The sequence below is a fragment of the Chanos chanos genome, chromosome 13 (assembly GCF_902362185.1).
Source record: "Chanos chanos chromosome 13, fChaCha1.1, whole genome shotgun sequence".
Taxonomy (NCBI): Eukaryota; Metazoa; Chordata; class Actinopteri; order Gonorynchiformes; family Chanidae; genus Chanos; species Chanos chanos.
Genome location: NC_044507.1, coordinates 10247954 through 10262748, shown reverse-complemented (window position 1 = coordinate 10262748; position 14795 = coordinate 10247954). Strand labels below are relative to the sequence as shown.

Sequence of the window (14795 nt, the reverse complement as noted above, 5' to 3'; positions counted from 1 at the left end):
TAAAATAATTACTATTCAACCATTCCTGTGTATATAGGTTATCCACAAATGAAGCCTTAAGGCAGTCAGTGATTGGTTAAGGCCATTTGCGCAGTATTGTGCAGGTACTTTGATCTCCTATAAGAGTGTTTCCGCATACTCTCGTGTGAGTGAGTTTCATTGGATTTTATTCTAGTTCAGACAGTGGAAGAGTTCAAAGGGGAGATTTATTTTTCACTCATTCCCGATCCCTTTGTATTTCCACTCTCCTCTTATATATTCTCTCTCTCTCTCTATCTGCTCCGTCTCATATACACACACACGCAATCCACATAGCTACTGTACTTTGAGTTTCTCCTTCCACCGCAGTTACTCTTTCCTCTTGATTTTTTGTTTCACCTCACTGTTTTCTCTTCCTCATCACTCTTCCCCTCTCATCCCCCACTTTCCTTTCCTCCTTTTTTCTGCCTCATATGTTCCCTCACTATGTCCTTTCTTCTCCTCTCTCTCTCTCTCTCTCTCTCTCTCTCTTCCTATCTTTTTCAATCTCTTCCCCTTCACCTTCTCTCCCCTTCCATCACCGTTCTTTTTCACCTCCTCCGCTCCCTCAATCTCTTTCCCTGTGTTGTGGAAGTTGAGCCCTTTGTTGGGACCCCTCGCCGGAGAGCCCTGTCCTTCTGCCCCTGCTGTTCCCCAGAAGGTAACGTAAACCCGTCTCGCCAGCGGCGTTACCGTGGCAAACTTAGTCTGGATCTGCAGAGTGTTACCCCCCCACCCCCCACCCCCCTCCCTCCCCACACACACACTTCTCACCCTCCCTTATTCTCTTAAACTCTTTCCCCTTCTTTTACCTGTTTCTGAGGCTTAGTAGATTTCCCCAGGGAGTGACTTAGTTACTAAACCGTATACAATACATACTGCACATGCAAGAGACAGGATTACTGAAAATGCCTTATTTAAAAACTAGTATATTCTGGAATTCTGCTCCGAGGCTTTAAAGACAGCTTCCTCACATGTACGACATATGATCACAGCTTTAGTAATGTGAATGAGAAAAAATCACTTGTCATTGTGTGACAGAACGTCCTATTAAGGTGATCTCTCATGGATTCAATTGTGATATTTATTTGTAATGAAAGTAAAAATGTTTGACAGTATGGAAATTCGTGCATGCTTTCCACTCATTCATTTACTTTAGATTACAGCTCTCACATAGAACATGTGAAAAGCAATCAAATTCCCAGTTGCATTTGCAATGCAGTAACACAAGCTGCACTGTAGCTCTCACGAGCTTGTCAGCTTGCACACACATTTGTTGGCTCCAGTGTAAGGGGAAACTTACTCTGCTTGAGTGTATTTAATCAACAGCATGGTGCCCTTACTATTTCACCATAAAAAAAAAAAAAAAATACCAGGAATGTTTTTTGTCCCTTAAATCCGTACTGCAGCTTTGGGTTGTAACTCTGCTGTGTGTTAGCGTGCATGGAGTCAATGGCTCTCTGATATTTGTGAAACAGATGAGTAAAGCACTTGTCAGTGTAACTGTAATAATCAGGTGAAATTTGTAATGAATTGTTTGCGTTTTGTCATGTGTTTATCTCACACACACACACACACACACACACACACACACACACACACACAGACGCACAAATACCCAACACCAAAACCAGTTTGTACTTGTTTGTTATTAGCATTGGTGTTTAACATTGGTTTGTCTTGTATAAGAACACAGTGTAACTGTCTGACTGACTTTTTTGACTGTGCTAACTGTGGTTCTTCTCTTCTGTGTTTTTTTTTTTTTGTTTTTTTTTTGGGGAGAGCATGGGGCTGAGAGTGGTGGAGGGCACTGACAGTGCGTTGTTGGATAAGTTAGCCTCCCGGTTTTGTCTTTCATTCTAATCTCTCTCACACTGTTCCCCTATGTCTGAGGACCTCTGCTTTGCCTCTGTATGTGTCCTTGTCTGTTTAAAAACAGTGCAAGCCAGCGCCACCGACCACAACCATTCGATTTATGTGTGTCCCGTGTTTTTCCTTTTTGTTTTGCAAGACCCTCCACATCTTCAGCTAAGTACGTCACGGCTGCATCCGAGTTTACCCTGCCACGGCTCGTTAACACCGCTTGGCCCAGCCGATATGTGTGTGTGTGTGTGTGTGTGTGTGTGTGTGCGCGTGTGTGTGTGTGTGTGTGTGTGTGTGTGAGGTGACTATGAAGGGGGAGTGCATTACAGGCTCCTTCACAGTGTTTCGTGATAGACCTCAGTGGTGCATGACTAAAGGGTTTTTTGCCCCATATAGGCAAAAAGGGGGGAATATCTTTTACAATACAGGAGAATGTAGGGCTGTAAGCACTTGCGTATTGGACTGAGAACAAGGAGTTTTAGTAACAAAAACTCATTCATGTGTAATAAAAATGATTTATCAGAACAATTACAGGTTTTAGACCAAGAAAAAGTTCAAAATCAATACCTTGCATGCTGTTCGTTCATGTATAACTTTTTCTTAGTTCATGGCCTGTTCACAACAGTTCCTGTGGATGTCCACACATGAATGCCTGTTTGATTCGTTGGTCACGTGGGGGGGGGGGGGGGGTGATGATAACCTTACAAAAAGAGCAGAATGGGTCAGAAATCTAGTTTGAGAGACATCGTTCTATTTATTGGACATCCCTTTCCTTTGTGCATCTCCAGAGTTGGAGCTCTTACCTCCACGCCATCTTCTGTAAGCGTGATTATGTGTGGACTCGACCGTTGGTCGATGGCCTTACCTTCGGCCCCCAGTCCCACCCCACCCCCCCCCCACCTCCTGTCTATCCCCTGATAGAGACATCCTGGCTTGGCTGTCATTGCATTGCCTGTGTCGGTGTCTGTCTCTGGTCTCTGTTTCCATGACGCTGCTTCTCCCTCACTCTCTTCCACTCGTCGTTTTTCAGGAATGGGTAAAAAGGACGATCCGAAACTAATGCAGGAATGGTTCAAACTGGTGCAGGAGAAGAATGCTTTAGTGCGGTATGAGTCGGAGCTGATGATATTGTAAGTACCTGTTCAGTCATTGTCACTGAATATACACTCCTTTTGCCTTATGATGTTCCTGACTTCTGAGAGGCAGAAGAACAATAAAGAAACTGACTAAGATGTATTATGTTCTGGTCTCTGAAGCTTTTACTGATCTGTCATAAAATCTCGTCTGTAGTGCTCGAGAGCTGGAACTTGAAGATCGGCAGAGTAGACTACAACAGGAACTCAGAGAGCGCATGGCAGTGGATGGTAAGGAAGTTTTACTGACCCGTGTGAATACAGAAATCCACTGTAACTAAGTGCACTTATTCTGAGCTTTCTAACTGATGTTTATGTAAATAAATTACTCTGTTGCAATTAGTGGTGCAGTAAGAATGGCATCACTCCACCTGGTGGTCTCTCAGTTAGTCTGTCCACCATAATAGAACGTATTTTTCGTACCGTTCTCAACCAGAGATCTCGCCAGTCTCATAGAGCAGTAGCTCTCTTACGTAAACATATTCAACAGTTATCTCAGAAATCGTTCTTACATAAGACCCCTTTTCAAGTGAATGCTTCCTTACAGACTCTTTCTCGTCTGAAGACATTTTTATTTGGTCTCTTTATCTCGTACAGATCACCTCAAGACAGAGGAGGAGCTGGCAGAAGAGAAGCAGATCCTGAATGAGATGCTGGAGGTTGTGGAACAGCGGGACTCTCTGGTAGCCCTGTTGGAAGAGCAGAGACTGCGAGAGAAGGAGGAGGATAAAGACCTGGAGGCAGTCATGCTCTCCAAGGGCTTTAACCTCAACTGGGCTTGAGAATCATCCGCCCACAGTCTCTTTTTCCCCCCCAAACATATGTTTCAAGTCTTTTCATAGTGTATCGAATCAAAAATCTCACTCCAGGAAACACATGAACTTTGCTTCCAGCGTGGCTGCCTATCTTCTCTGTCTTAAGAGTGAGCGAATCAGCAAGCGTATACAGATCCTGTCATGAACAAGTTGACTGAATTTTATGCATTCTTGCTCAACTCTGGCCTGATCTGTCTTTCCTCCTCTCTATGTTTCGGTTGTTCTCTGGTAAGGAAAGTCTTCCTGGGTTCTGTTTCTTTGCAACATCCTCAATGGAAAAGATGCATCTGTTGAGGTGAAAATTTTGAATTTTATTATGTGTTTTGTTTTTTTTTTTATTATGTTTGCTTTGCTTTTTTTTTTTATTTTAATCTTAGAAAGGGAAGAATAAGTCCTGCTGAAGTTGCGGAATTACAGGAGTTCTGACCTTGTACATAAAACAAACACTAGCCCAGACTCCTTTTTAAATGTCCTTTCCATCGACTGTTACACACTAGCATTGTGTCGGAGCCAGAACAAGCCTTTGGACTCCATTTCCTTGGATGCTACATCTCTTACTACTGACAGAAAGCAGGGATAGACTCTGGTTAAGCTGCCTTTCTCACTCATTCTCAGTTATAGAGTGATGTTATCAATGAGATGTCTACAGCCCATGTGTTCTCTCCAAAAAATCTGCTCTAATAATCACCATAACTGTTTGATGTATTTATTGGTCATGTTCTACAGAGCTGTAATCCGTTTTTTGCACTCAAGACAAAAGTGCTGACATCCTCATTAAAAAGAAGGTTATCAGGCTTTGTTATCTTGGTTGTGGAACATAGATGTTATCGAAATCCTCCTAAAGCCTCTTCATATCAAGACTAGAGGGTGTTACAGGGAACCATATCCTGTGTGGTGCAGTATATGACTCTAGAGATAAAAAAAAAAAAAAGACAAAAAACGTTTGTGTTGTGGCAGTGTGCAGTTCTCAAAGACTTGCTCTATCTCATGTTTTCTGCGGCTCCTCAGTTGACACATGTAATGTTCTCACCTCGGACAACTATCATACAGTGGAAAAAAATGTTTACAATCACTCAACGTTATTTAGTTATTCTGTCCTGTGGTTTATCTATGGGTATGTAACTTACTAAGTTCCTGATATATGATGGTTCAAAAAGATGACAGTACAATCACATGCTCCCGGGGTTAGAATATCATTGGTCCAGGCATACTCCATAAACCGTTATCTCTGCTGTTTTAAGTTGGATGTATAATAATAACAATTAAAGAAGAAAAAAAAAAGATGAGCCATCGAATAACTCAGATGCTCCTGTTCACTCTTTTAGATCAGATATTTGGATAGGTTTGGATATAGCGGGAGAGCTGCTGGCACTTTTGATTTGAAAGATGCTTTTTTTCATTTGCTTCTAACAATGCAGTCTCCGCATTCATTTGTCTCTGCGTTTACGTACCTTTTAAAAGGATTTGCTTTTTATTTATGTTTTTGTAAGAAATGATTTTGTACGACATACAAGTATTCAACACCATGGTCAAACACTAACAAATAGCAGCGACACATAAAGTAGGGTGCTCTTAACTGGTAGATTCGCTGGTCAAGAGAACGGCATATATTCATTTGACGAAATAACCCGTATGCCTTTTCTTTTGCCAAACTGTAAATTTCAGCTTTGTCACCGTTTTACTGTATAGATTGATACCTAGTTTTTGTGTAAGTACAAACAACTGTGAACGAAATACGTTACGCAAAGCTAGTTGTCTAGACAATATGTAAAATGTTTGACGGATTTTATGAGTATTTATTAACATGTGTGCAAAAATGTATCATATGTAAAGAAATGGATCCTAATTTGTAAAACTATGTTGATGACATGTAAATTTGCTTCATGTAGCTAATTTGCATATAGGGTGTTGGATGTACGCTGAAAAGGCAATAAACCAATGCAGTGGTTATTTAAAAAAAAGTGTTTTGTGTTGTTACTAAGTTTATCATTATATTCTGAGACTGGTCAAGTAAAAGATACAACAACAGCAACAATAAAGTTAATATTATTCTCACAGAATTATCACACTGCGCAGAACAAAGCACAGAATATGTTCGGCCTTGACTAAGTGAAATATTATACTCGTATCCATTTAAAAAAAAAAATTGGGGGAAATGTCAAACGACCCGAAGCTGCAATGACGTATTTATTTGTGCAGAATTATGCAAGCTGATAGAGACGATGCCTTGTGGAGTAATGAAGTGTCCGCACAAAGCTTGAATATTAATGGCTCCAAAAGGAGTGTTGATGTTGACTAGTATTGTGAAAGGGGACGGACGCAATATCGAGGAAGAAAACTCCAGTTCAGCTTTTCTCGCAGACCTCTGCTTGCAAGACGTCTCCAGTTTTTAACACGGTAGCTGTTGGAGAGGAGAGAAGGATACTCAATAATGATCGCCGCGAGCTTTAGGGATTGCAAGGTAAGTAAAACGAATGACTTTATTTACTTCAGATGTGTTTTGATAGCATTCGCACGTATTGGGAGGTGATTAACAGACGTAACAGTTTTAAACAAATGTTTTGCGTAAACTCTCTTGTGTTTTTCGTGTCAAAAATATGAGACTTTACTTTTTTAAGAAACAAAAAATTGAAATCGAAATGGTTGGGCTCTGGTCAACGGCCTACTTTCGTAACAGTGTTCGCTTCTTCTATCGAGTCCAGGCTACGATATCAACACGGTTTGACTCATAGTAGTCTAACAGGGCAGTAATTTAGAAGCTTGCACAGTGTTTGCAGAACTCACTACCAGAGCTCGTTTCTCCGCTAGGTATTTGTCTTAGTCTGTTTTATTAATGAAACAATGGAAAATGAGAACAACCAAAATAAAGCGCTGCAGAATGTTAACCAGTGCAATTCCCGAACTTTGAACTCATTTGAAAGGCATGGAAGTCAGAAGGTCTACCGCTGTCCACCAGCAGCAACGAGGCCTGCAAAATATATGATGCCATTCTCACACAGGTATTTCCATTTGTTGGCATTAATGTCAGATGCATACATGCGTAGTGCCCATTTTAAAGTTCATTAACACATCTGTCTTTTTTACGTTATCCGTATTCCTCACAATTTGTCTTAAATTGTAACTTCATTCCTGTTTAGTACGTAACCTGGCGGAATGACGAGAATCTTGGGGGAATAGAAGGATGTATGGCTGCAGTCCGAGCCGCTGACCCGAATTTTGGTATGTGTGTACTGTCAAAAGTTTCAAGTAAGAGTAACTCCAGTTGAAAAGGTGGTTTACAGCCTTGTGGATTACCAAGGCATTGTTTTGCGATTGCTTAACAATAGACAAAGAAACAACATTTAACTAAATTTTCACACGTCGGCCCAAGACCAAGGTGGGGCTGATTACTTTCAATGGTTGACGAAAAGGAATCTCTATTGTCACCACGTGACAAGCTGATGAGCCATCCTGTGATAGTCAACAGATCAGATGATGAGGTGGCATTTACCAGCTGTAAAAGAGCAAATGCGTATGAGGATGGAATTACTCTCCTGTCCTGCTGGGTTGTGACCTCCCTGGTGTGACCGAGACTGGAACTCAGAACTCTACTGATATCTTCAACCTCCAGCATCTCGATTCCAGAGTTGGAGACAAGTGAACCCTTAACAATAGGACTACATGCAAATCTCTATCTATGGCTCCATGCGAAAAACAAGCACAGAAACTATAGTAACTTTAGACACTAAAGTGAAATTAAAGTAAAAGTCGACTTCTCAAATTAAATAATAATCTAAATCACCCCTTTCACCTAGTTTTACTCTTGCTTCATCAAACTTGAAGCATTTGACCTATTTTGACTAAATGTTATTACATTGTGGGTTTGTGTTACTGTGTTGTTCATTATGGTATCTCAATTTGGGCCTTTGCATTGCCAAAGGCTTTTAGTGTTAGCACTGCCTTTCAGCTTGACTCAGATCAGTACAGTACTTTGTACTCTGAGAGCCAGGACTCGGTAAGTTAAGCTGTCAAAGTATTTAACTTAAGTCCTTTCTTTACTTACTCTGTATTTTTGCTGGCATTCAGTGTGTGCGGACTTGCCAGGCTTAGCAGAGACGTGAAGTTCTATTCAGTTACATGTTACCATTTTATTGTCATTTACATAGTATATTCACTTGTCCATTTGCACTGTAGTGTGTAAATGTCACAACTGGTTTCTCATGATTTGAAGCCCCGTTTTGGTAAGTGTGTCTACTCTTGGAGTACAGATGTGGTGCCCAGCAATTGACTGTCACCCAGTTTAGTGGCATTTTAATAAATGTATATTAAAAACAACAAAAAAGTGGTTGTAACAGTGTGCTGCCAAAGTGAGATCTTGTAATTGAATTGCATCATGGTTGTATTCCTGTGTCCGTCAGTGATGGGTCATGTGATCAGTACCGGACTGGAGTTGGTGGGTACTGGAAGCTCAGTTCTGCGGGATGAACGATTGGCCAGTGCGGTGAGGAGGACAGTGGAGCTGGCTCAAAGCCAAGACATCACACCCAGAGAGAAACTGCACACTAAAGCCATTGAGCTTTTCTCCAAAGGGTGAGTCCTGCGTGGTAGGGCCGTTTTCTCACACGGAGCGCGCTTCAGTTGCTAAAGCTTTCAGTAAATGTTTTTTTTATGGTTTTTGAACAACGAGTTTAATGATCAGCAACTGGTCAAAGTATTTTTAATCCACTAATATCTGGTCTCGTTATTTCTTCTTAAAATGGAAATAATGATAATGTGTGTCATTGATGGTGACTAACGTGGCCCGTCATCACAAATCAGTGATTGGTAAACGCATTCTACCTTTTGATCTTGTTAGGGCTGATGAGGATGCAAGAGCAGACTCATTGGACAGGAAGGTGACTTAGTAGATGTTTACTGAAGTTATTAGTCCAAAAAACCAAAAGGCAACGTAACAACCACAGTACAGGTGGGGCTCAGGCAAACAGCAGTCAAAAACAGGCAGAGAATATTAGGCACGGAGAGGCAGAAAAACCAGGCAGAGGTAGTCAGGGCTTAGACAAAACTCAAAGTAAACAGGTTTGGGTCAGAAACAGGAACGCAAAAGATCCAGTCAGAACTCAGAAAATAACAAGGCAAAAGTCACAAATGCGTAAACAGGCTTATGTCAAAGAGCATAATACTGAGGCAACAGATTCAGGCAGATGTTTCAAAAACACGAGGTAAAAAAAATCACAAATCCAAAACAGGCTAGGTCAAAGAGCAAAATACGAGCAAGGCAAACAACACAATGATCGTGAAACTTGGCGAGATGACCTGGCAAGCGAGCGAGGATCCTGGCAGGGCTTAAATGCTGCGGCTGACGAGACGAGTGGACGGCAGGTGTGCAGGAAACAGGTAGGAACAAGGGTAAAACGTGGACCGGCGCAAATCTGGAACAGACAAACACACATGCAAGACAGGACGCAAGGAAAACATGGACTAGGCTGTAGGAGTACTGGGCTGGACCGTGACAGATCTACTTCATGTTAATTTATCAGCAGTGTTGTTTTCAGCTTTGTTTGTCAGTTCTCTGCGATGATATGATCAAATGTTTTAATTAATGTAACTAAATTGAAACACAGTGTTTACGTGCAATAGTAAGCAGTTTTTGTGAACAGAAATGCAGTGACCTTTAGAACAGTAGCAGCATTGTAACATCTGAAATCAGGCTGGTTTTGTACTAATGACTGAAGCATATGACTCTGAAACAAATAATCCTTTCATTAGAGACACGTTAAGGTCACGCAAAATGTCATACCAATTAAATTGATGTCAAATTTTTAGTATTGTTGGTCTCAGCGTGACCACTCTGTGTAATTATTTTCTAACAAGATACAAAAATTGTTCTGTCTGACCACTGTTATTGATCACATTTGTGATGAGATATTAATTTTGTGCTTTCTCAGTTATGATTTAATTTCATGGTATTGATTTCCAGGCTTGTTTTCATGAAATTCTCTAATATCTTGTTTAATTAAACTGTATCAAAGCCATAAAATATATTCAGAGACTCAGAAATATGCATTTGACCTCACACACTTGTGTTGTTGTTGTTCTTGCTGTTGTTGTTGTTGTTGTGATTGTTATTGTTGTTGGTATATCTCATCATAAGGACATGTTTCAGATCTCTGTCCAAGGCTTGTGACGTGTGGGAGGAGATCTTGGTGGATCACCCAACAGACATGCTGGCTCTGAAGTTTGCCCATGATGGCTTTTTTTACCTGGGCTACCAAACCCAGATGAGAGATTCAGTGGCCAGAGTGCTGCCACATTGGAAACCTCACATGCCTCTTTACAGGTAAAGAACATACATAACGGTTCTTCTCGTGTTTCATATTTTATCTAACTAACCCTTTAAAGATGAAGAGAACTGCTTTTGTGGAACGTAAGTGTAGTTTTATGTGTTAATGCATAGTCTAACGGCTCCTTCTGTAGTTATCTTAAAGGACTGTATTCTTTTGGATTGCTTGAGACACATTTCTATGACCAAGCCGAAAAAGTGGCCAAAGAGGTAATTCTTTTTGTGTGTTTTACCATGACCTTGGATCGCAGTGTTTTAGGACTATAAGTCTGTCTAGAATTAAACATAGCATGACTAACAGCTCTGCCATGGTCATTCCTGAAGGGTCTCGCCCTTACACCGGAGGACGGCTGGAGTGTCCACTCAGTGGCTCACGTGCATGAGATGAAGGCAGAGGTGGACAAGGGCCTGAAGTTTATGGAATCCACTGAGAAGGACTGGGAGGTCAGTTTCACAAGTCTCTTTCCTGTTTACTGCCGCTGAAGTGGTTCTGCTATAGCACAATAGTCACGCACACTGAACACAGGAGTCTAAACATGTCTAGTATTGACATTTAAACTACTGATAGTGCGTTGAAGTGAAGGTTCATGTAGTTTAGAATGGCTTTGCCTCACGTAAGTTATCCCATCACTATTACTCTAAAAGAAGTGAAGACATTGTGTGAGACATATCAGTCAAACCATTTCTGCTTTGTAAGGATGAATGTGGTGTTCGTAAGTAAAGATTAATAAGGAGTTTTTTATTTAATGGAAAAAAAGAAAAAAGAAAAAGTGTTTACTTGAGTAGAGTAGGACACGTGACCCCCCCCCCCCCCAATCTCCAAAAAAAGCACACTCTGCAGCGATACATTGTTAAAAAAAAAAAAAAAACACTTCTGCAGCGTCTTCATATTAACCTTCACTGTATCTTTTTCCTCTCGAAGGTCTGTGATATGCTCGCCTGTCACAATTACTGGCACTGGGCTCTTTATCACATTGAAAAGGTGAGAAAGAAAATATTCAGATTAGTTTCACTCCACTGGTAGACTGATTTGAATAGAACTCACAGATATCAGGCCTCTATGTTCCCTCCAAAAGACGTGGCATTGTGCAATAATCATTTTTCTTGCCTTCAAAGAACAGCTGTATAAAACTCCTCGCTGTACTTGCCGTGTTTACTTTAGGGATGACAGCAGTTTCCTGTTGTGTGTCTTTCTGTTGTGAAGCTTTTGCTTTTCCTGTTGCCTGTTCTCTTTTTGAAATATTAAAAACGTTGTGCGTTGTTTCTGTCATCCATAGGGAGAATATGAAGCCGCTTTGAAAATCTTTGATGAGCAGGTAGGTGTTTTGAATGATATGGTAAACGTAATGTTCTACACCAGGCAGATGTAATAATGCAGCAGTGGATGTAACATGGTGGTGAGGGTGTTGTAGAACACACTCGAGGGAACAGGGTAAAAGCAATAGTATGTCCTGTAACACGTAGCTGCACTCATACTTGGAAGAGACAAATGGATTGTGTCAGAGCACCATGTGGTTGTTTATAGGTCGCGTTGTCTGAGCGCTGTCCTCTGATCTGTAGGGACTGCGAATAGGGATTTTGGGATTTCTGGAATCTTTGTGTTTTTAGGGAATCTTTGACCCTGCCAAACATAAGAAGTCAGGATCTTTAGAGCTAGTTCCTGAGTTTATAGTGACTTCATTAGATTTCCAGTTCGTGTCTGCGCTACACGTACAAAAATTACCCTGTACATTTTTGATGGCATCAAACCCAGCACACCTATGGCACACAACACAAATGGCACTCAGTGCTTATGGCTCTGAACACATATGGCACTGATAAATCTAGTATGACAATGTAGGTAAAATAGGTTCACAAATAGTGTTTTTTTTTTTTTTTTTTTTTTCATGTGTCAGTAAGATTTTAAATTGTGTATGGCTGGGCTTAACTGCCTGTAGTAATGTGGTGATGATGGAAAGTACTAGCTTCACGTTATCTTTGAATGACGTGTGTGTTTGTCCAGGTTTCTCGGCGCTGTCTGAAGTCTGGGGCTATGTTAGATACAGTAGATGCCTGCTCTCTGCTCTACAGACTGGAAATGGAAGGTAAGACATCATGTTGAGATGTGCTCAATGTGAATGTGACGCCCTCACAGAGGTAATGTGAAAAAACAAACAAATGATTTAAGATTTGTTTCAGATCCTGAATATTTGATCTGTGAGATATTAGAACATTTTTAAAGCTTTAAGAAGCCTTCCTAGTGAATGTCAGTAGAGGACAAGTGATGCATGGTGTGCATGGTGTTTGTTGTCATGTATATGAATCTTTTTGTATTTCTTTTGGTATATCTTTGTGTGTGTATGTCTGTGTGTGTGCACGCATGGAGGTGTGAACGTAAAGGACCGTTATCGGGAGATGCTGCAGGTTACCCAGCCTCACACTGAGGACCACACTCTGTTGTTTAATGACCTCCACTTTCTTATGGTGTCTCTGGGATGCAAAGAGACGGCTACCACTCAGCTGCTGCTCGAGAGCCTCAGGGAACTGGCCAAGTAAGCAGCACTTTATGTAACTCACTCAGGACGCCTTATGCAAGAGCCCATTCCAGCCTGTATGTGTGTGTGTGTGTGTAGAGACAAGCCTGAGTTACCACAGACGGGGCCTAACATAGACCACTGCTTCTCTCTGCCTACTGTCAACATGAATGATTACAACTCCCTCTGACAGCCGAAGCCCGGCCGGCTTCTGTGAGGAGTTTATTGGAGGAAGAAAAGCTTTAAAAAGAGCTCAAAAGCTCTCTGTTGTAGGGGTGTCATGTTTTTTTTTTTGTACTACATGGTTGGCAAAAATCCCTAGGGAAAGGCTTTTCAGTGTAACGTCTGTTCCAGACTGGAGATCTTTTCCCTAGGGAAGGAAATTTTTATCTTGCCCTTTTATGTTTGAATTTATGTTTGAAGTATGAATTTCCTTTATGCAAAAGTGCAAACGCTTCATCATTACAAGAATGTCTGTTTCCCTAGCGTTCAACTTTGTTTACAGTACCACAGCTATATTTCAACTTGTCAAACATAAACGTTCCAATTTCAGGGTAACCATTTATTTGTCAGCGTAGTAGAACGTGGTAAGCTAAGTCTGCAACAGTTTTTTTTTTTTTCCCCCTGATATATGATTTTGAGCCATGTTACTTTCTCTTGTTACATTTCCAATTTCACTTTTGCTTGAATGTAAAGTATACAGTGTGCATTGTAGTTAAATCCATGTATTCTTGTTCTGTAGAGACCCAGGGGAGAACGTGCAGTTCCAGTTAGCAGAGAGAGTCGGACTGCCGATGTGTCAGGCCCTGCTGGAGTACGACCAGGGCAACTACAGCCAAACCGTAGAGCTGCTCAAGCCCATTCGATATTGCTTCAGTGAGATCGGAGGCAGTGATGCCCAGGTTAGTGGCTAGAAAATCTTTTGTCCTCGACCAAAACCCAGGAGGGAGCCACGTGGGGTCTTCAGTGTTTGACTCTCCTCGCATCTGTTTTTATCATTTACAGAGGGACGTCTTCAATCAGCTACTCATTCACGCTGCCGTTAAGTCAGGAGACAAACGCCACCAAAAATTTGCAAGGTTTCAGACCCTCATTAATTATATATTGCACTATAATAATTAGAATACCATTTTTGACTTTAAAACGTTTTTTTTTTTTTTTTGATTGGACATCCCAACTTGTTTTTAAGAAATTCAGTTTTTAAGAAGTTTACTTAACAACGAGATCCTACACCTTGCACTGAAGCTTGGCTTACCATACAGAGCCTTACAAATGTGCTGTTTTCTCCAGGTGTCTGCTACTAGAGCGGGACGCGGTGCGGCCAAACTCTCCACTCACTGACCGCTTGATTCAGAGAGCCCATGCCCTACACATCTAATGCACAGGGCTTCAGCAAACACCCATGCTCATCCCCCAGTTGACTGAAGTGAAGTCCCCAGCCAATGGGATGGTGTTAAATAAACATTTGCTAGATAAATGGCTTCAGTCTGAAGCAAATGGTATTGGTTAATGGAGTGTCAGAGTTGTATCGTATCAGATCTTTTCTCCAGAGCTATGAGACACGCTTGCTTAATCAATCAAAAGTGTGAAGTGTAATTTGAATACTTAATTGTTTCATCACTTTTCCATGCGCCATGCTTTATAAAGCGCTATCAATTATCTGATATTTCTGCTTGGACCAACAACAGTTTTTTTAATTACCTGTTTTACTGGAGAGTAGTTTTTACAAAATGCTTATTAAGACCTCGGCTGTTGAAAACAGAGTACTTCATCTTGTAATTATAACTTTGCAAAACTGTACAGAAGTTGGATAATAAGCTAAGAGAAATATGAAAGCTTCTTGGAATGCACCCTGGTCTTGTGCCAAAGAAGTAAAGAACAATTTCAGCATTTACTTGATCAGATTTTAATGCAAATGTAACATTTATAAATAGTCATTTTTTGCTTCAAAAAAATAAATAAATTTAAAAAACAAAACCAAAAAAAAAAACAAAAAACCCCACCTTGCAGTCATAAATGATATAATAAATAAAGTCTCGAATAAGCTGCGTGTGTGTGTGTGTGTGTGCACAATATATTCTCCACGCACTCAAGATAAGAGCTGTATCATGAGCAGTGTTAGAGGTCACATCTG

The 14795-nt window shown here is 40.9% G+C and overlaps 2 protein-coding genes across 2 annotated transcripts in view; both read left to right on the top strand.

The window, feature by feature from the left end:
- The window catches only part of mical3a (microtubule associated monooxygenase, calponin and LIM domain containing 3a), a 63781-nt gene extending 59903 nt beyond the window's left edge, over positions 1–3878 (top strand). The window contains 3 exon segments of the mRNA XM_030791007.1: positions 2912–3011; positions 3172–3245; positions 3612–3878. Of these exon segments, the coding sequence (XP_030646867.1) occupies positions 2912–3011; positions 3172–3245; positions 3612–3796 (359 nt within the window). The 3' untranslated portion in view covers positions 3797–3878.
- Positions 3879–6047: 2169 nt separating this feature from the next.
- Positions 6048–14657, top strand: ttc38 (tetratricopeptide repeat domain 38). The gene is made up of 14 exons (XM_030791008.1): positions 6048–6290; positions 6751–6828; positions 6967–7048; positions 8227–8398; positions 9972–10145; positions 10283–10358; positions 10473–10592; positions 11071–11130; positions 11426–11464; positions 12151–12232; positions 12514–12679; positions 13404–13563; positions 13667–13740; positions 13952–14657. Exons 1-14 carry the CDS (start codon positions 6261–6263, stop codon positions 14037–14039), a joined length of 1401 nt encoding a protein of 466 aa, XP_030646868.1. The 5' UTR covers positions 6048–6260; the 3' UTR covers positions 14040–14657.
- The last annotated feature ends 138 nt before the right edge of the window (positions 14658–14795 follow it).

What these genes read in the sequence shown, in the direction of transcription:
- ttc38 (XM_030791008.1), top strand. Translation starts at nt 6,261, where the DNA reads ATGATCGCCGCGAGCTTTAGGGATTGCAAG. An exon ending in CTCTTTATCACATTGAAAAG is followed by an intron (nt 11,131 to 11,425) that starts GTGAGAAAGAAA and finishes TGTCATCCATAG; the next exon opens with GGAGAATATGAAGCCGCTTT. An exon ending in TCGGAGGCAGTGATGCCCAG is followed by an intron (nt 13,564 to 13,666) that starts GTTAGTGGCTAG and finishes TATCATTTACAG; the next exon opens with AGGGACGTCTTCAATCAGCT.